This window comes from Saimiri boliviensis, chromosome 21 (assembly GCF_048565385.1).
Source record: "Saimiri boliviensis isolate mSaiBol1 chromosome 21, mSaiBol1.pri, whole genome shotgun sequence".
Lineage (NCBI taxonomy): Eukaryota > Metazoa > Chordata > Mammalia > Primates > Cebidae > Saimiri > Saimiri boliviensis.
Genome location: NC_133469.1, coordinates 12,557,649 through 12,578,277, shown reverse-complemented (window position 1 = coordinate 12,578,277; position 20,629 = coordinate 12,557,649). Strand labels below are relative to the sequence as shown.

Below are 20,629 nucleotides of genomic sequence, written 5' to 3'. Positions count from 1 at the left end.
TCCCAGTACCCCATGATATGCTACATATATACACATTCCCAGGAGGGGAAGCAGACACCACTGGCATGGAGGGAAGGAAGAAGGGAGCTGCCGGAGGCTGCTGGCTGCCTCGAGCCACCTGCTGCTCAGGAGACCCTGCTTATCCTGCTCATCTCCGTGGGGCCACAGGCTCCTCTCATGCTCCTGGAAGTCACAGCGCCGAGCAAGCGTGTGGGGAAAGCGGTGAGGTGCTGTTCACCTACTCCCAGATGGCTGGCAGCAGGCACCAGAAAGCGGGGCTAGTGGGCGGGCTCCCCATGCACTCTGAAGCGGTAGATGCAGGTATATTCTGGGTGGCCCCAGTTAGTCAGGATCCGCAACTCCACCACCTGGTACGTGGCCATCATAGGGGCCTGGGTAGAGAAAAAAGGGATTAAGAGCATCAGAGACCTGTGAGGCCTCACTGACAGAGAAGGCGGGAATCTGGGGCGACAGCCACACCTAGGGTCATAGGGCTCCCCTGCTCCTCCCTTCTCTGGAGAGAGCCGTGCTTCAAAAGCTCCTGTGTAATCCCTGAGCAGTGTTTCCAGCCAGTGGGCTAAGGGGCCACCATGATTCATCTGAAACCGGAATGAATTCTCCACAATCACTTTTTTATTGTGATCAACAGATAGAACCACCTTCATGGAGGGTTTCTTAGGTGCTGATGTGTGGCACACTTGATTCTTTTTCTCAAGTGCCCATCAGGCCTCTGTCTAGCCAGTGTGGAAACAGCGTTTGCAGCATATCTTACCTGAGCAGATGCCAAAGGCCTAGCACACTCCTGACTTGTCCCCTCTCTGGCACATCCTTCCGTCCTCTACCATTTTTTTTGTTTGTTTTTGAGACGGTCTTGCTCTGTTGCCCATGCTGTAGTACAGTGGTGCGATCACAGTTCACTGTCTCAAATTTCTGGCCTCAATGCATCCTTCCACCTTCTCCTCCCCAGTAGCTGGGACTACAGGTGCACGCCACCACACCTGGCTAGATTTTTAAACAATTTTTATAGAGACAGGATCTCACTGTTTACCAGGCTGATCTTGAACTCCTGGGCTCAAGTGATCCCCTCGCCTTGGCCTCACAAAGTACGGGGATTACAGGCATGAGCCACCTCGTCTGGTCTCTATACTTTCCTAAAGAGAGATCCCAGCCTTTCTCGCAGCCTAGTTACCACCTCAGAGCCGGTGACAACTCAGTTCTTTCTGGCTCTCCTGACAGCTCCACTGGACTGTCCCACAGGTGCCTCAGACTCAGCCAGACCTGCTCCCTGCTCTGCATCAGCCCCCTTCCTAGCGGCCTCCCCATCCCCTTCCAGTCCAGCCTGACCTTCAGGACCCTCCCTGCTATGTCTCTGTCCTCACTCCCAACACCCCCTCTCCCACCTATCCTGTTCTGGCTGCTTCCCTGCAACCGGGCCCAGGCCCACCACCTTCAAGTCACATAGTGATGTTAGTGAAATGGACATGGCTTTGTTGCCTGAAGCACAACACTGCCTCCCTAGACCCCTGAGGGATGAATTCCTGCCTCTCTGCAGCCTCTCTTCCTGCCATTGCCCCTTGTCTACCTCCCACTATCCCTGCAATCCAATTTCTCACTCCAGAACTCCCCTGGTGTGGGGCTCAGGCCAATGGTTTATTCATATGCAGGCTTCTGGGTCCCGTCGGCCCTAAGGAACCAGACTTTCCTGGGGTGGAGACTGGGAATATGCATTTCTAACTGACCTAGGAGGTGGGATGCCCACTGAGGTTTAAGCCACATGCACTGCCTGAGGCCCCAGCTGGCCATGGTAGAATGCCCGTGCCCTGGCACGTGCTGGCAGCAGCTCCTTGAATGCCTCTCCTGGCCTTCCTTTCCTGGCCACCCAACCCCTATTGTGTAAAGCCCGCCTCCTGGTGCCCTTTTCTAGGAAGCTTTCCTTATGCTGCCCTTCTGGAAGGCACCTTCCCCTATGCTGACGTCTGCAGAACATGTCTTACACCCCATTTGGATGTCACGTCTTGAGCTGTGGGAAAGGAGGGCAAGGTGTCCCACTGTGAGCCCCATGCCTGGCAGGGGAAGTGCCCAGGGAATGCCTGCTACCCAGATGGGGGTCTGTGCACCACTCCTGCTAGCACAGGAGAATTCTGTACCTGAAAGTGAAACGTCTGAATGGGCTCGCCATCCTGATCGTAAGTGAACTTGCCAAGAAGTGTCCCCTCCTGCTGTAGGTCTTCATCAAATCCCTGCAAAGAGAGTGGAGGGATGTGGGGAGGGGCTGGAGCAGGGAGAACACCCTCTTCCCTGCCCCAGTCCCTGCTACTCGCACCTAGCAGGTGAGGCACCAGCATGGCCTATGACAAGCCACTTAACTCCCTTGTGCCGCAGTTTCTGCCTCCAAAGCCTGAGGGAATGGGGACTGAAGTGCTGTCTCCCACGCTGGCTCCATCTCTTCCAAATCCACTCCCTTCCCTCCCAGTCCAAGGGTGACCCTGACTTGATCCTCAGTAGAGAGGCCCACAGGATCCCCCTGCAGCCCCTCTGGCCCTGCCACGGGACAAATACTCACAAAAACGGCAAAGTCCTTGGGGGCACTGGAGATGGTGCTGTTGGGTGACAAGGCCTTGGGCACATGCTCTAAGGTCACAGCCGTGGGGCGGATGCGGGCAGACAGGCGGACCACAGCAAAGCCCTGTGGCCCCTGGAAGGCCCAGCAGTTGCCTGGGTACACATCTGGCTGGAGGGGCAGAAAGTCATGTCAGGACAGGGCCCCAAGTCCAGCTCTTGCTGACCCAGAATGGGACCGTCCCCCAGTGTGCTCAGAGTCCTTGCTGCTGTGCTTGCCAGGTGCCCACCTGGAGAATGACGCGGGGTGACTGGGAGTGGTACCACAGGGGGATGCCGAAGAGGCTGAGGAGGGCCGTCTTGGTCTCGTAGGTCTCAGAACATCGGGTGCTGATAACGCTGGCCCCTGAGACAGGAGAGGAAGGCAGGGTGGGCTCTTGCACAGGAGGATGACCTAGCTCAGGCCACTGCCTGTCTCCTCGCAGAGGACAGATGGCAGATGCCCCAGGCCTAGTCTTTAACCCTAACCCAGACACCCAGAGCAGCTGTAAATGTCAGCCTCTCGCTGGCCCAGGATGGCGCTCAGTACATCCTGACTTCCCTGAATTGCCTCTTGCCTTTGTGGTGGTTTCTAGATTGGGTGATTTCTGCTGATCCCGCCGAGCCTTGCTTGCTCTGCCCCACCACCAACCTGGTAGATGCCAAGGGACTGGCCATTGCGGGGTCCAGGACAAGGCAAAGCGAGGCAAGCAGAGCACACACCTCCTGACTCCAGGGCGTAGTCCGCCAGCCCGATGCGGTCCTCGCTGTAGCGCTGCAGGGCCTGCTTCACGATGCGGTGCACCTGCTGCAATGTGGGCACCAGGAGATGGTCGCAGCAGGGGGCAGACATGTCCCTGTCACCTCGCAGCTGTGGGCCCAGGACCCATGAGCTGACCCCTCCTAGGTTTGCACTGTGCTGGTGCCCAGGCAGATGTGGGTGCACTGCTACCCACCCATGCTGGCCCCACAGCATGCAGAACCTCCTGCTTAGCACTTCGGTTCTGAACCTGCCAGGGAGGTGGCAGTGTGGGACTGTCCAGGGCTCCCGGGGAAGAGAGCTGTGGATGGGTGTGTGGAGGGGGGGCACATGGTCCTCACCTCCTCTGTCACTCCAATCACGCCTTCTTTCTGCAGCGTCAGGCCCAGGGAGGCTGCAGCTTCTCTGGCCGACTTGCCCTGCATCTCTGCTATGTGGGTGAGGATCTTGCTCTCCAGGTCTCTAAGCTGAGCTTGCATTTCCTCTCTCTGAAGGAGCCCCGCGCGGCCCCCGCCGCCTCGGGCAAGGAACTCACTGATCCAGGCTGGGAACTGAGATTCCACCTAGGAACCAAATGGTTGTCACCCTGAGGGGCTTGTAGGGACAGCAGGAGCTGCTATAACAGAGCCAGGGCTAAGGCCAGTGCTTAGCTGGGTAGCAGGGATAGGGTAGGAGGGAAGTCACTGGAGAAGAGAGTTATGAATGCTCTCCATGGGCCCCGACAGAAAAACAGGAAGAATGCCTGTCAATGAAAGCCCACGCGTGCCAAGCCAGCGTCACAGTCTCTTGGGCATCACAGAGGCTGCAGGGGCAAGGGGTGCCTGCTCTGCCGGCCCTAGGACACATGTCTCAGAGGAGGAGGAGAGGGACCAGCGGGGCCCTGGTGGTTCCCACTCACGTCATCTCGCGCGGCCTGGATCTGCTGGGGCAGCAGGCCCACTTCATCAGCCACTGAGCTCTGCTTCTGCACCAGAGCCGCCAGCTCCTGCTGCAGGCTGGCCAGCTGGTCCTCCAGCCGCCTCAGCTCCTTCACAGAGCTCTCCCGGAAGGCATCCTGGGTCATGCTGGTCCCAGAGAGAGAAGAGTAAGCTTCAGATCTCTTTGGTGGGAGGTAAGGCCACACTGAAGAAGAAAGAGGGCCCCCTAGTGGGCTCCTGTCATGAGGGCGGGTACCCACCACTCATCGCAACCCCGAGAAGGGGCAAGGCCTCTCCTGGAGGTTCTGGCTGCAGAACCCAGTGCAGGTGCTGAGGAACAGGCCTGCCTGTCCCATGGAGCTAATTCTGGGCCTCCTCCCTTTCTAAGCCCAGAGTCCAGAATTGACTCTGCTCAGACTCTCATACCCTCCACAAGCAGGGACATATAGGGCATGAGAAGGTGGCTACATAAGTCTGTAAGAAAGAATGATGTGTCTATAAATGAATCCTAGTCCCATCACAGGGCCTGCCCCCTTCCCTCAGGACCCCCCTGCTAACCTACATAGCACCTCAAAGACAGGCCCTAGGCAGGGGTCCTGAGTCAGTTCCAGCCACCCCTGCCACCAGCTTGGCAAGACAATCAGAACTCTGCTCTGGGGCTCTACTCCCCAGTCCTGCCTTGCGGGGTGGGGTGGGAGTGGGGAGCAGCAGGCTGGGGCCCAGTACCTTTGCCACTCTGACTTCAGCTGCTGGATGTGAGCCTCGGACTCCTGTGTAGGAAGAAGGGACAAATACAAGAAATACTTAGAAATTAGTGTTCCAGAACAGAATCTGCTGTCTGTCAAGTCTTTGCTTAACCACACCCCTGCCCAAGGTCTCGACCCCTGCAGCAAAAATCAAACTGACCTCCTGGTCAAAGCCCTCATGAGGCTGGTCCCTGCCTGACACACTGAGGTATCTGTTCACCTATGTTCAGGACGTGCACACCAGCATGACAGGCCTCTGCGCCCCAGCCAACCCCAGGGAGCCCTGGCACAGCTCTCCAACTAAGGGGTTGGGGGTCAAACAGAAGTCAGGGGCAGGCACACCCCTCCCCATGCAACACCCATGCGGTCCCTTTGGAAAGGCCGAGGGTTGGATGGGACCAGGACCCCGTCACAGCCCTGAGTGCCCAGGCCTGCTGACCTGGGAGGCCCGGACGATCTTCTTGAAGAGGTCTTCTGAGTCTTGCTGATGTTCTGCCCTCAGGGCAGCCAGTTCTTCCTGTCAGACAAGAGTAGGAGGACAGGTTTGACACAGTCATGCTTACAGGGACCCTTATGACTAGGAAGTGGTGAAAGGGGAATTCAGACAAGGTCTGTTTGCTTCTAAAGCCTTGGCTCTCAGCCCTCAGGCTATGTTGCTTCTCTGAATCATGCAAGATTCCTGCTTCATCTACACTCACACCTGTGTGGTGTAGGCACCATGCCAGGGCTCTCTATTCACACAGCTCACCACGTGAGTGGGGGAGACATGATGGTCTCCATCAGAGAGGAGGAAACTGAGGCTTAGAGAAGGGGAGTAGGCCTTGCGTGATGGCTCATGCCTGTAATCCCAGCACTTTGGGAGGCTGTGGCAGGCAGATCACTTGAGGTCATGAGTTTAAGACTAGCCTGGCCAATGTGGTGAAACCCTGTCTCTACTAAAAATACAAAAAAAATTAGCTGGATTTGGTGGTGCGTGCCTGTAATCCAGCTACTCAGGAGGCTGAGGCAGGAGAATCACTTGAACCTGGGAGGCACAGGTTGCAGTGAGCCGAGATCACGCCACTGCACTCCAGCCTGAGTGACAGAGTGAGACCCTGTCTCAAAAAAAAAAAAAAAAAAAAAAAGGTGTAACTGCTAAATGGCAGAGCTGTCTGATCCCAAATAATACTTGTCTCTCCTGCTGGGCACCTCCACGCGTTCCCATGGGTGTCACCCAGCTCCCACCCTGAGGTACTCGGCCTCCTACCTGGATGCGAGCAGCAGTTTCCCTGCGGAAATCCTCCCTCAGGGCAGTCTCACGGCGGCTCACTAGCCCCTCCAGCAGCGCCAGGGTGTCCTCATGGCTCAGGCCACCACTGCCTCCCTGGGCAGGGGTCCCTTGCCGCAGCTCCAGCCTCTCCAGCCGCATAGCCTCCTTCTGCCAGTTGGAGGAAAATTCAGCAGCAAGAGCTTCCAGACGCCGCTCCAGAGAGTGCACCCGGGACAGAACGTGCTGCTCAGCCTGGCGGGACAGAGAGAGCGCCAAAGGGTGAGGAACCCTTGGATGACAGTGTTTTTCAAAGCCCACCCTGACACAGCCAACACAGAAAGAACAGGAAAAGATCCCAGAGACACTCCCAACATCAGTCCATGCAGGGCTGGCTGCAGCTCGTGGGCAGGGGCTGCCAACCTCTGAGCTGGGTGTGCTGGGAGCCGGCCACAGAGGAGGGTCCCTGAGGACACAGTACGGAAGTCTGATCCCAAAGGAGGAAGGAAGGTGGGCCAGGGAGAGCCTCTGAGTGCAGCGATAGTCCAAGAGGAGGAGTGGAAGCTGCAGGGGGCCGGGGGACCTGCTGGCCTGAAGCTCACCCCTTCCCTGCCTCCTACAGGGGCAGGGGAGCCAGGACTGGGCGTTCCACCTGTGGACTCTCAATGGCTTTCACTCCTTCCCTAGGTAACTATGGCTAAGAGACAGGATAATTGCAAAATGTGCTCTTTTTCCTCTTTAGCTGGATGTCCCACAGAGAAAATGGAATAAATGTCATTTGGACTGAGGGTGGCATTTGATAGCGTGTCATGAATTTGAGAATGCTGTTGGCTTACCAACAAAATCATCGCCAAGGGAAGTGATAAAAACTCAAGGGCAAGGAGCTACTGAGCAGCAGAGAAGTTCTGAGTTTTAGAAATTCTGGTTTTTAAATAGGCGATACATTTGCATGACTCAAAGAGCACACAAACAGCCCGGGCGTGGTGGCTCAGGCCTGTAATCCCAGCACTACGGGAGGCCAAGGCAGATGGATAACCCGAGGTCAAGAGTTCAAGACTAGCTTGGCCAATGTCGTGAAACCCCTGTCTCTATTAGAATTACAAAAATTAGCTGGGCATGGTGGCAGGTACTTGTAAACCCAGATACTTAGGAGGCTGAGGCAGGAGAATCTCTTGAACCCCGGAGGCGGAGGTTGCAGTGAACTGAGATTGCACCACTGCACTCCAGCCTGGGGGATGGAGCAAGACTACCTTAAAAGTCGGGTGCGGTGGCTCAAGCCTGTAATCCCAGCACTTTGGGAGGCCGAAGTGGGTGGATCACGAGGTCAAGAGATCGAGACCATCCTGGTCAACATGGTGAAACCCCGTCTCTACTAAAAATACTAAAAATTAGCTGGGCATGGTGGCGGGTGCCTGTAATCCCAGCTACTCAGGAGGCTGAGGCAGGAGAATTGCCTGAACCCAGGAGGCGGAGGTTGCGGTGAGCCGAGATCGCGCCATTGCACTCCAGCCTGGGCAACAAGAGCGAAACTCCGTCTCAAAAAAAAAAAAAAAAAAAAAAAGGCCGGGCACGGTGGCTCAAGCTTGCAATCCCAGCACTTTGGGAGGCCGAGGCGGGTGGATCACGAGGTCGAGAGATCGAGACCATCCTGGTCAACATGGTGAAACCCCGTCTCTACTAAAAATACAAAAAATTAGCTGGGCATGGTGGCGCGTGCCTGTAATCCCAGCTACTCAGGAGGCTGAGGCAGGAGAATTGCCTGAACCCAGGAGGCGGAGGTTGCGGTGAGCCGAGATCATGCCATTGCACTCCAGCCTGGGAAACAAGAGTGAAACTCCGTCTCAAAAAAAAAAAAAAAAGTGATACTATGCCAAGCACAGTGTGACTCGTGCCTATAATCCCAGCATTTTGGAAGGCTGAGGCAAGAGGACTGCTTGACGCCAGGAGTTCAAGACCAGCCTGAGCAACATAGTGAGACCCTGTCTCTACAAAAATTTTTTTTAAAAATTAGACAGACATGGTGGTGCAACCCTGTAGTCCCAGCTACTTAGCAGGCTGAGGCAGGCAGAAGGATTGCTTGAGCCCAGAAGTTCAAGGTTACAAGGAGTTATGATTGCACCACTGCACCCTAGCCTGGGCAACAGAATGAGACCTTATCTCAAAAAAATTTTTAAATGAATAACAAAAACATGATACCAAATTAAATTCAATGAGGTACAACTGCAGGTCAAATAACTAATTAGGAAATGAAGAGTTTTATCAAAAATAGAGGCAGGGCCTCACCGTGTTGCCTAGGCTAGTCTCGAACTCCTGGAAGTAATCCTCCCACCTTATCCTCCCAAAGTGCTGAGATTACAGGGGTGAGCCACTAGGCGTGGCCAAGAGGTTTAAATTGTTGTCAGTATCAGGACCTCTGCTCACATTCACTTTCTGGTTATGCTGAATGCAGGTTCCTTGAGGGCACAGCCTGGGCCTGATCCATCTTTAGACTCTGGCAGATTATGAAAATGGCCACCGACCCTCATTCCTCCTGGCAGCCACACCTCTGCCATGCAACCTTGTGGGTTCTCTTGCTGAGAGGTGATGTCTACTTCTCTCTTGTTGAATCTGGACTAGCTCTGAAATTTTCTGTAGCCAACAGAATGTGGCCGGAGTGACGGTGTGCTGGTTCTGGACGGAGGCCTCAAGAGGTCTGGCTGTCTCAGTTCTCTCTTGGAGCCCTGCCTGGGTGCTGTGAGAAACAGCTGGGCTAGCCTGCTGGGTGAGCAGAGTGTACACGGAGTACAGCTGTCCCAGCCAAGGGCTTCAGCCAGCTGGCCACCAGCTGACCCGCAGCCAACTGCAGACAGACACACACAGGCAAGTATGAGCCCAGCCAAGATTGCTTCTCCTTTCTCAGACCAGAAAGACCACACAGACTCATGAACTCATCAAACACTTAAGGTTTTAAGTCACTACTCTTAGGGGTAGATTATCTGTGGTGAGAGGTAACTGGGATATTACCTTAGTCACAGAAGGTGCTCAGTAAATATTTGTGAAACTATATTGAAAAGGAATAAAGAAGATGAGACAAGTTGTTGGATTCCTTTTCTGTTTTCTGTGTCTCATAGGATGGCAATTAACCTCAGCTTTGTGTGAAAGGTATGAGGCAGGTTGAAGGCACCCACCACTTTCACTGTCACCTAATCATCGCTAAACTCTTGGGAGCTACCAGCCTCAGAGACTCACCTGGAAATGTGGTGAGGAGTCTCTGGATTCCCAGCCTTCATGCTCCCTCCTGCTGTCCTTCGCTGTCCACCAGGAAACCAGAGCGGGGTGGAATGTCTGCAGCCCATAAGGGTAGAAATACCAAGCGCCTGTGCACAGGGGAGAGGCTTTTACCCAGGCTGGGCCTCCAGCAAGAGGCGTGCAGCAGGGAGGGTGGCTGCCTGATACCTGCCAGTGCTCGAGGCCTATCTCACTTGTCCAGCTGTGCCCTTCCAGAGGCATCAGAGGGATGCAGGTGCTCCCATTCTGAGGTGGCAACTTCCACCTGACAACCTCAGAGTATATGCATTCTCACACCCCCTCGGAAATCCTTCGTTTTTCTATAGATGGCAAAACTTGGAGAAAACATTTTGAATGAGTTAGGGATGATCCAGGACATGGCCCAGAGGCCCTGATGGTGGTTCTCAGCCCTGGCTGGACATCAGAATCACCTGGGGAGCTTTCTGTACAACCAGGTCTGGGCCTGTTCTCTGGAGAGCAAGCTAATTGGCCTGGGGTGAGGCCCCTGTGTAGGTGGGTTTATAAAGCTCCCAGGTGACCGTCATGGGCTGCCACGGCTGAGAGTCACTAAAACAGAAAGCACCAACCCCTCTAAGAGAGGCTGCTTGTGGCCCAGACATGAGCACCAAGCTGTAGCCACACAGAGACATGTTCATCCTGCTTTCAGGCCATCAGTTTGAGATCCGTTTACTCTGGAGTTCTGGGGCAGGTGGTGGGGAGAGAGGGCTTTCTGGCCTTAAAAAGCTCCATTTGTGGCTGGGTGCAGTGGCTCATGCCTATAATCCCAGCACTTTGGGAGGTCGAGGCGGGTGGATCACCTGAGGTCAGGAGTTCGAGACCAGCCTGACCAACATGTAGAACCCCCATCTCTATTAAAAATACAAAAATTGGGTGTGCTGATACATGCCTGGAATCCCAGCTACTAGAGCGAAACTCCATCTCAAGAAACAAAACAAAAAAAACCCTCCATTAGCTACTCAAGTACCAGTGGTTGGCAGATGCAAAAGGCAGCTCATGCCCATGGGGCTTGAAGCCCACCCTGGACATGGCCCTCATGTATATGCTCCCTGAGCAGGTCACTCAGCCCTCTCCACTCACATCTCCATGTGATATGTTCACAGTACTGCCAACAGCAACCCCACGAGGCCACAGTGAAGCTCAAGTTGAACTGAGGTAATGTATGGGAAAGTGCTCTCTGGGTACACGGCTATGCAATTATAGAGAATCACTGACTGGACAAGGTGGCTCATGCCTGTAATCCCAGTACTTTGGGAGGCCGAGGCAGGTGGATCATGAGGTCAGGAGTTTGAGACCAGCCTGGCCAACAAGGTGAAACCCTAGCTCTAATAAAAATATAAAAATTAGCCAGGCATGGTGGCGTGTACCTGTAATCCTGGCTACTCGGGAGGCTGAGGCAGGAGAATTGCTTGAAGCGGGAGGCAGAGGTTGCAGTGAGTCAAGATCGTGCCACTGCCTCCAGCCTGGGTGACAGAACAGAACTCTGTCTCAAAAAAAAAAAAAAAAAAAAAAAAGAAAAAGAAAAAGAAAAAGAATCGTTATGATTTTAAGGGTGGTGCTCAGTTTCCACTGGATATGAACCACCTGTTCTGTTCTTGTAACAGCAAACACACAAAGGAAGCTAACTTTTGGAAAAGTGTTCTACCCTGTTACTAATACAGGAAATACAAGTTGAATGATATTAAGCTTTATAAGACCAACTGTCAAAAACAAACAAACAAAAAAAAAAACAAAAAAACAAAGGCATGGTCTTTAATTAATTGGTATAGTCATTAGAATTGAACCAAGAGCCACATAGGCAATTCATATGGAACTAGTGAAGCTGTCAGGGAAAAGCTGAACACAAAATGTCTATATAAACAAGGAAGGGCCAGGCGCGGGGGCTCACCCTGTAATCCCAGCACTTTGGGAGGCCAAGACGGGTGGATCACTTGAGGTCAGGAGTTTGAGACCAGCCTGGCCAACATGGTAAAATCCTGTCTCTACTAAAAATACAAAAATTAGCTGGGCGTGATGGTGTGTGCCTGTAATCCCAGCTACTCGGGAGGCTGAGGCAGGAGAATCACCTGAGCTGAGAAGGTCAAGGCTGCAGTGAGTTGTGTTCGTGCCACTGCACTCCAGTCTGGGTGACAGAGCAAGACATTGTCTCAAAACAGACAAAAACCAAACCAAGGCCTGTGCTGGCGCCTGGCATGATTCAAGGCAGCTGGTAAGTGACTGGTGTAAAAAGAGGCACTTACACCAGCCTGACCAACATGGTGAAACCTCATCTCTATTAAAAATGCAAAAATTAGCTGGGCGTGGTGCCATGTGCCTGTAGTCCCAGCTACTTGGGAGGCTGAGGCAGGAGAATAGCTTGAACCCAGGAGGCAGAGGCTGCAGTGAGCCGAGAGTATGCCACTGCACTCCAGCCTGGCAACAGAGTGAGACTCCGTCTCAAAAAACAACAAAAAAGGCACTTACTTCCCTTTGCTGCTTCATTGTTTTTACTTTTAGACAGCTCAAGATTTACTTGATCTTGTAAAAATAATCCCCTTACAGCCCATGTCCCTGCTGGAGCACAGGGAGGATGACTGCTGATGATAACGGGAGGGCGTCCACTCTTCACCCAGTGCTATGGCACCAAGGTATGCCCCTGCCCAGAGCAGCACAAAGGATGCTCAAGAGAGGTGGGAAGGGCCATGCAGAGATGGTCTAGAGTCCAGGGCTCAGGCCCTGCCCAGGCATGGGCTCACCCCATCCCATCCTGCCCCTTCTCTGACTGCCAAGAGTCACCACCCCTCTAACGAACACATCTCTGTCCCTCCCTCCACTCTCCCCCCGCAGGCTCACCATACGTCAGGCACGTCAGCAAAAGCAGCAGCAGCATGAACCAGAGGAATGTCTTCAGGGACGAGAAGCGCCTGGACCACGAGGGAGGGCAGGTCAGGAGAGGCGGAGGCGTGAGGGGAGCTCCAGACCTCCTCGTTGCACCCAGGGAGTTCCCCGAGATGTTTTCCTGGGTGCTGAACTAGAGCTAGGGAGTACAGCCTTGAGTTTCTCACCATGCCAGGGCCAGACTGGGCACATTAGAGCCTTTCCGGCTGGGCAGGTCTTAGAGTGATATGACAATTTTGACTGAATTTTACTGATGTTATTAAAAATAGTGTGGTAGGCCAGGCGCAGTGGCTCATACCTGTAATCCCAGCACTTTGGGAGGCCGAGACTACAAAGTCAGGAGTTCAAGACCAGTCTGACCAACATGGTGAAACCCTATCTCTACTAAAAATTAAAAAAAAAAAAAAATTGGCCGGGCGTGGTGGCACACACCTGTAGTCCCAGCTACTCGGGAGGCTGAGGCAGGAGAATTGCTTGAAACCAGGAGGTGGAGGTTGCAGTAAGCCGAGATCATGCCACTGAACTCCAGTCCGGGTAACAAAGTAAGACTCTGTCTCAAAAATAAAATCAAAATAGTGTGGTCTTTGAAAACTAAGATTTTTATATAGACAGGTCCTCTAAGTAAACAAACATAGAAAAATAAAAAGAACTCCTTAAATAGTAACAAGGAACTTGTCATCCTTGCCCCTCTTCGGTGTGGCCAGCTGCCCCCTCCACCCAGACCCTGGATGATGGCTAGAGGGGTCCTGACTTCTGGGTTCAGTCTTCTTTCTTCTGCCTAAGAGGCAGGTTCTCAAATCCTGGTTCTGCTGGTGGAGGGACTTGAGGAGCGAACGCACAGCGTTCTCAGGCACAGCCTCTGTGACTCTGACCAGGAGTGGGGAACTCAGGGATTAGATTGTCCCAGGCGGGAGAAGGAAATGGACTTTCTGAGAAACCCCACTTCTTGCCTGCAGGAGGAAAGCCATCATGTGTCTGAGAATCAGGCACAGCTGGACTGGAGTGGCATGTAGCAGAATGTGTCCAGGAAGAAATAATCTGTGCTCTGGAATCCTGCCTCGAAGGGCTATTGGTTCAGGGAGAATGATTCGGAGTCCGTCCTCTGTCAGGCAGGGGTGGGCTCTGGGGAGGCTACTCCATGGTGGCTAATAAAAGCTTCAGGGAAACTGGGGAAAACCTCAGAGAATTGACCATTACAGGTTGACACAGTTTATCGGTCCCTCCGCCCCAGGGCTTTGCGATTTATTGGCAAGGCTAGAGTCTCACTCACCTGGTTAAAACAAAGACGTCAAGGAGGGAGGCAGCTGTGGTCAGACGGTACCAGGTGGTACCAGCCCACCAGTAGAGAAGTCTGAAGAGCCGGCCTGGAAGAGTGACCGTCAAGCCTAAGGCTCCACACCGTGGCTGGGGGCACCTCTCCCTTGTCCCATCTGTGGTCCTCCTCACCCCAACCAGCCCGTGTGCCTCTGTCCTGCCCTGCCGGGACCCAGTTCCTTGGATCCCACCCCACCCACGCCCTCTGTCCTGCTCTGCAGCTGCTCCTGCCCTTCCACACGAGGGGCTCCACATAGCTCTGGGCTCCCAGTGATTACTCGAGAATGACCTTTCCCCGATGGTCCTACAGTCTCTCTGCATGGACAGGATGGCTAACTGCAGAGAGATGGGTAAGAAGTTCCTACCCACGAGAACAGAAGTAACAGCATGGGTTACAACACCCACCTGGTGACGTGGCCACCATCCACAGTAAGGAGCCCACCCGCGAGACGACACTCTGGAGCCGTGAGCCAGAACTCTGTGGGTCCGCATCCGAGTAGCCTACGGGGAACCAGGACGCTGGCTCAGTCTCTGTCACTCTCGAGCCTCTTCCTTTGCTGTCTTCTGTAAGCCACAAGTCCCCCACCCTCCTTGCATCCCCACAGCCCCACGCAGCCCTGGCATGCAGTCGAATGGAACGGGAGCTCTCTGACATCTGTTTCCTCTGAGAGCTTCCTGCCTGCCTCACTGTCCTCACCGTCCTCACCAGCCACCCTCAAGCTGCCGTCAGAACCAGACGACGGAACCCGACACACATATCACTCAGGATGACCGAGCACCCACCGTGTGTGGAGCCCCACAGGAAAGTGCTGGAATGAGCCTGAATGCAAGGGTGTCAGCCTTAGGTTGCCACAGACCCACAGGGTGGGGAAGACAGATGCCATGGGCAGTCACAGCCCAGTGTGCCAGGGGCCAGCACAGGCCAGGTTGGGGCACACGCAGGGAGGGGCAATGCGCCTGCCACTTGCTGTGCTCCCTCCAGCTCCCCGGGCTCCCCGCCCAGCCTTCCCGAGGCCTCCCAGCAGCCTCGGATCTGCCGGGGAGGGAGGAAGCATCGCCTACCCACGTAGTCATCCTCAGAGGAATAGCCTGAGGAAGAGCCCAGGAAGTCCTCCGTGGCTTTGACCCCCACGAGCCCGCTGGCCCTGCTGCTCTCGGAGCCGCCTGTGCCTCTCCTCTTCCGCACCCGCAAGTGATCGCCTGTGCAGGGAAGAACCAGGGGCTCTTCTGGGCCTCCAAGAGCTTCTGAAAAGTGGGGCCTGGGCAAAGAGGTGCTCTGAGGAGGGAATGCCAGGACGGCAGGGGACACTGCGAGGAGTATCTCAGGGGGAGGCGGAGGAAGCAAAGCCCCACGAGAGAGGACGCTACACTCACCCCAGTCGGGATCACTGTGCAGTTCCTCCAGGGCGCTCCTGGCCAGGAACGCGGCCCGCGGGCTGCCGATGTAAGACTCGCGGACCAGCGACTCACTGTAGTAGGAGGTGTGTGGGTCGGAGGACGGGCCCAGCTGTGGCTCTGGGGATGGACGCTTCATGTTGCTGGATTTCCTCTTCAAGGTCCTGTGGGACAACCGTGATGGCAGAGGCAGGGAGCAGGGAGGTGAGCCCAGCCAGGGGTGTGCAACCAGACAGACCTGGCCTGGCCTCGGAGCCAGCCATGCCTCAGGGCCTGTCCTCTGGGCGCCAGGTCGGTTTGCGAGGGGGGGCAGGAGAACCAGGCAGTTGCTGCCACAGCTCATTTCCCAGTGGCCCAGGGACTGTGCTTGTCCTCAGCCATGTCACTGGCCAGCTGCTGAGGCTGGACGGGTGGTGAGACATGTGAGCGTGGGGCCAGGAAGGGAGGTCAGGCTTACCCGCCCATTCAGACCAGAGGGCGTTCCTGTGAGCCCGGCCTGCAGTTTTGGGGTTTCCGGCCTGGTTTATGCTTGAAGCTGCCTCTCCCCACTTCCTGTTTTCTTTTTTTTTTTTTTTTTGAGATGGAGTCTCGCTCTTGTTGCCCAGGCTAGAGTGCAATGGCATGATCTCAGCTCACTGCAACCTCCACCTCCCGAGTTCAAGTGAGTCTCTGGTTTCATCCTCCCAAGTAGCTGGGTCTACAGGCGCTCACCACCACACCTGGCTAACTTTTGTATTTTTAGTAGAGACAGGGTCTTACCATGTTAGCCAGGCTAGTCTTGAACTCCTGACCTCAGGCAATCCCAGCACTTCAGAAGCCCGTCTCAGCCTCCCAAAGTGCTGGGATTACAGGCGTGAGCCACCGCACCTGGCCTACCACTTCTTATTTTCTTTTTTCTTTTTTTTTTTGAGATGGAGTTTCTCTCTTGCTACCCAGGCTGGAGTGCAATGGCATGATCTCGGCTCACCGCAACCTCCGCCTCCTGAGTTCAGGCAATTCTCCTGCCTCAGCCTCCTGAGTAGCTGGGATTACAGGCACACGTCACCATGCCCAGCTAATTTTTTGTATTTTTAGTAGAGACAGGGTTTTACCATGTTGACCAGGATGGTCTCGATCTCTCGACCTCGTGATCCACCCGCCTCGGCCTCCCAAAGTGCTGGGATTACAGGCTTGAGCCATGGCGTCCGGCCCACTTATTTTCTAAGCATGAGGGCAGCAGCCCTGGCTCACAGTTGGGGGAGAAGAAGGGGTGCTGTGAGCTCGTACACATGGAGCTAGGCAGGATCCCCCTGACCGGACGGGGGCCCGTGTCCTTCGATCTCTGCCCACGAAGGTTACAACAAGAAGGCAGGTGGACGGCTGGACCAGAGGGCGTGCAGGCAGTGACCAAAAGTGTGTGGGGTCGCCAGGGGCTGTGGCACTCCCTCGGGGCCCTACCTGAGAGGACTGTCTTTAAACAGGGTGCTCTGGCTCCCGGCCACCGAGCTCCCTCCACTGCTGCTGCTGCCGCCATCATCGTCCCCCTGGGAGTAGCGTGTGAGGCGCTGGCTTCTTCGGGACATGGCTCGGTGGAATGTGGACTCTTCCCCTGAAGAGACTCTAACGAGAGAGAGGAGGAGGGGGACTGTGTGTGAGGCCTGGAGCTGCCCCCAGCTCCTTTGGCGGAGGAGGGACAGAGGCATCGCATCCCAGCCGAGAACAGACCACCCCCTCTGCATTCAGCCTAAACAGTTCTGATGGGGGGCGAGGCAGGGATCTGTGAAGCAGCCCTGCACAGCACCGTGCGTTGGCAGGAGTCATGCCTGGCTTCGGGCTCACTTTGTGACTCTGGAGCCTCTTCCGGGTGCTTTCCATAGGCTTCCCAATTTTCAGTTTCCTTGTCTTTATCCTACTTGGTGCTGAGCTCTACACAAGCCAGAACTGGGTCTTCCTCGACTTCTGACAAGTAGCAGAGACTCTGGCCCATGACAGGCACCCGCACACTTCTGGTCGCCCCTGCACGCCCTGTGGTCCAGCTGTCCCACCTGCCTTTCCCTGGAGATTTCTCCCAGTCTTGCTCTAGCTATGTCCCTTCGCTGACACATGGTCATTGATCAAAGGCCACAGCAAACCTTGAGAGAAAACCTTCCCCATGTAGACCTCACCGATGTTCTTTTGTTTTGAGATAAAAGTCTCACTCTGTCACCCAGGCTGGAGCGCAGTGGCACGATCTCAGCTCACTGCAATCTCTGCTTCCCAGGTTCAAGCGATTCTCCTGCCTCAGCCTCCCAAGGAACCGGGATGACAGGTGTGCACCACCATGACTGGCTAATTTTTGTATTTTTAGTAGAGACAGGGTTTTGCCCTATTGGCCAGGCTGGTCTCAAACTCCTGATCTCAGGTGATCCGCCCACCTCGGCCTCGCAAAGTGCTGGGATTACAGGTGTGAGCCACTGCACCCAGCCAAGGATTTTTCTTTTTTCTTTTAGTAGAGATGGGTCTCACCCTGTTGGCCATGCTCCCACCTATGTCCTGACGGTGCTCACACTCTCTGTCCCCACGGTGCACACCCTGCTGCCACATCTTGGTAAGATGATGATAAAACAGTAAATGTCTGCTGGGACCAGGCTCCTTGTACACCCCATTTCTGATCATCACCAGCAAGGTAGGTATCATTACTCCCATCTACAAGGGAAGAACCCGGACACCAAGGCAATGGGTAACTTGCCCATGGTCCCCAGCCTGTAAGAGACAAAGCCAGGGTTTGGGCTCAGCTCTGACAGGCTATAGGGCGTGGGTCTTTCTACTCAGCCATAGTTTTCCAGTTGTTTCAGGAATGTATTGAAGATTCTAGTTGTGTATCCTCACCTAGAATCTCTTCTAGCCCCACACAGGCTCAAAACCAGGCTGTATACAAACTGGCTACACAACAAATATTTGTTACAAACTAACAAAATAGGGAGGCGGGCAGCATGAATTACAGTCAGTTCGAGTTACCATGTGGGGCAGAAATCAAGGCTCTGGAATTGACAATGACAAAGGAAGCAGAAGTGCAAAGATCTGGCAAAAGGTGGCATTCTGTGACACAAGGAAGGTAAATGCACCTCTCAGGCCTAGACACTCGAATTCAGAATCCCCGACAGCCAGGACGAGGGCTCCCAACCTTAGGGCCTCTGCTGGCCCGGGATGACAAAGTCCCTTGAGGATTCCTAGCACTTGTGACTTTTGATCACTTCTAATATTCCTGGTTGATACTTAAATGACCAGTTGTCTGGGTTGCCTGGCGGTTATAGACGTATGCATCCCAACCCAGGCTTCGGAAACGCGAAAGTCTGGTTAGTCCAGCTAGAAAGTCCTCCTCTGAAAAACAAGCAGCCTCATGTCTGGGCCTTCTTGGCGTCTTCCCAGGTCAAATGCCCATCTGGCTTCCCCCCACCTCCCTGCCACTTTAAGCCGGTGTTTGAAAAGGGACTGATGGGTAGCAGGGAAGCAGGAAGTTGGCCTGGGTCCTTGTTTCTATTCCTGTCCTTATAAGGCAATCCCCCCTCCCCTCCCCGCCCCGCTCTGCCCCACCCGGGTGTTTCCCCCACCTGAAGGCTCCAGCTGCCCACACCGGGGCTCCTCCTCTTAGGCCCTGTTCCGCTGAAAGAGGTGAGGCCTTTGCCTAGGGCAGAAACAAGGCAATTTGTTTATACCATCCCCAGCTGCCGCTGCGAAGAACCGAAGCTTCTGATGAAGGTTGAGCGGGGAGTGCTGAAAACTGTCAGCACCTGCCTCCACCCTCCCAGAGCTCCCAGAGATGCCTCTTAGTCTTTCCTGCGGCATCCTGGCATCACAAAAACAGTTTACCATTGAGTCTGGGTGTCACAAGATGAAAACGGTGGAGGTTCCATTCTCCAAAACAAGAAGTGAGCCTCTAGGAGCTGAAATCTACTACAGCACATCAGAATAGACGCCACCCCCGCCCCACCTCCCCCCTAGTCAGTTAGAAACCCTCACCTAAAGCATCCTCAGCTGGGCGACATCCTTTTCTGCATTCTGCCCTTCCCCATTAACCTTCAGCGTTAACCAGATCTGGGGCATCTTCCTCATGACATTTCCACTCCCTGGGCACAGCCAGGCCACACGCCCTGGTGGGACCTGCCACACGTCCGGCGCTAACTCCCCTCCCCTCACTCCCCCACAGGCCCAGTCTGCAGAAACTGTCACCAAAGGCGCGCCTTCCTGGCGCTCTCTTAAGTCACACCGCGCCCCACATTGCTTTGTTTTGTTTCGTTGTTTTAGAGCTGAACGAAACCGGCCTTCCTCTGAGCCCCGGAGTTCTGACGGGCAGAGGCTGGGAACTGCCTGTCCCTGGAAACGGCCTGTCTGGTACAAAACCCGTAGGCGCTGGCGGGGCCGGGTTGGGGCAGCCGGCCTTTGCCCTCCTCCTCCCGGGAGGCTGCCCGGGAAGTCCCTCCCGCAGACACCGCCCTCCCGGCTGACCAGTGGCGCGGCCGGCGGGGCGGGGGCCGCGGACCCGGGCGGGGGCTGGAGCCGGCCCAGCGCGGCCCGGGGAGGAAGAAGCAGGCCTGGCGGCGCGGCCCCACCCGGGCGGCCCGACGGGGACCCGGGGTCAGGCCGGGGCGCGGCCCCCGATTCTCGCCCGCGCGCGCCCGCACTCACCTGCTGCCGCGGAGGCTCCTAGCAGGGCCGGGGGCGTCCGAGGCCCGCCCACCGCCGGGGCGCGCCCCCTTTCCGCGTGGGGATCCCGCGGGCGGTGCTCGGCGCAGGGCTAGACGGCGGCCGGACCCAGGACGCGCGGGCACGCGAAGAGCGGCGACGCGGGACGACGCGGGCGGGCAAGCGGACAATGCGGCCGGCGAAGGCCAGCGCTGCGCGAGTGGGGCCGGGCGGCGCGCGTGTGGCCGACTGTGTATATGTGCGCCTGTCCGTCAACGCTGACAGACCGCAGCCCATTGGCCAGGCCCGACCGGCCGTCACCGCCCACCGCTGCCACCCATTGGCCGGTTTAAACACAAAGCCCCGGCTCGCCCCGCCTTCGCGTGGGCCCCGCGGCCCCGCGTGCTCAGCCTCAGAGAACGCGCGTGGGAGGCGCGGGGCGGGGACAGCCCCCGGGCCGCTGGAGGACGCGATGGGAGCCAGCGCTGGGGATCGGGCTCAGCAGGGCACTGGACTCCCGATCTGGGGGCTCAGAACACCTGAGGCCGCTCCGAGCACCCCCACGCGTGCCCGTAGGCCGGCGTCCGAGGGAAGGGTGGGAGCCCCTGGAGCGGCAGCGCGCAGGTGGTCCTTGATGCGCTCTCGGCGAGGCTGAGGGCTTGCTCAACTCCCAACAATAGTGCCCTTGTCCTCTTAGCCAGCCATTTCTACACCCATTTTACAGACAAGGAAACAGGTTGCTAATTTGAAGACTCCAGACATGCTGGGAGGCCCTCTTCCCAAGCTTTATGCAGAGCACCCAAGTTTCACCACAGTACTTCTGTGTTTGTTTCTTTTAAATAGATTTTCT

The 20,629-nt window shown here is 55.6% G+C and overlaps 2 protein-coding genes across 7 annotated transcripts in view; one reads left to right on the top strand and one right to left on the bottom strand.

The window, feature by feature from the left end:
* GTPBP1 (GTP binding protein 1) overlaps positions 1–2,240 on the top strand; it is a 32,758-nt gene extending 30,518 nt beyond the window's left edge. For 2 of the 3 annotated variants that reach the window (XM_074391348.1, XM_039463272.2), the window contains one exon: positions 43–2,240. In XM_074391348.1, the coding sequence (XP_074247449.1) occupies positions 43–226 (184 nt within the window). In that variant the 3' untranslated portion in view covers positions 227–2,240. The remainder of the gene's footprint in view (positions 1–42) is intronic. The other variant, XR_012515542.1, reaches the window with a different exon arrangement.
* On the bottom strand, positions 133–20,014 carry SUN2 (Sad1 and UNC84 domain containing 2). 4 transcript variants are annotated; one of them, XM_074391345.1, is made up of 19 exons: positions 19,783–20,014; positions 18,708–18,781; positions 16,576–16,737; positions 15,118–15,302; positions 14,806–14,943; positions 14,149–14,244; positions 13,700–13,793; positions 12,385–12,455; positions 9,496–9,623; positions 6,268–6,522; positions 5,461–5,538; positions 5,002–5,045; positions 4,257–4,422; positions 3,700–3,921; positions 3,322–3,469; positions 2,850–2,965; positions 2,564–2,731; positions 2,148–2,240; positions 133–392 (listed from the first exon to the last, which is right to left on the bottom strand). In XM_074391345.1, exons 3-19 carry the CDS (start codon positions 16,698–16,700, stop codon positions 279–281), a joined length of 2,241 nt encoding a protein of 746 aa, XP_074247446.1. In that variant the 5' UTR covers positions 16,701–16,737; positions 18,708–18,781; positions 19,783–20,014; the 3' UTR covers positions 133–278. The 4 variants fall into 4 exon arrangements, with proteins under 4 accessions (XP_074247446.1, XP_039319204.1, XP_074247447.1 ...); XM_039463270.2 differs by having other exon boundaries at positions 3,322–3,406; positions 19,783–20,013; XM_074391346.1 differs by lacking the exon at positions 19,783–20,014 and adding an exon at positions 19,117–19,561.
* Between the last annotated feature and the right edge of the window lie 615 nt (positions 20,015–20,629).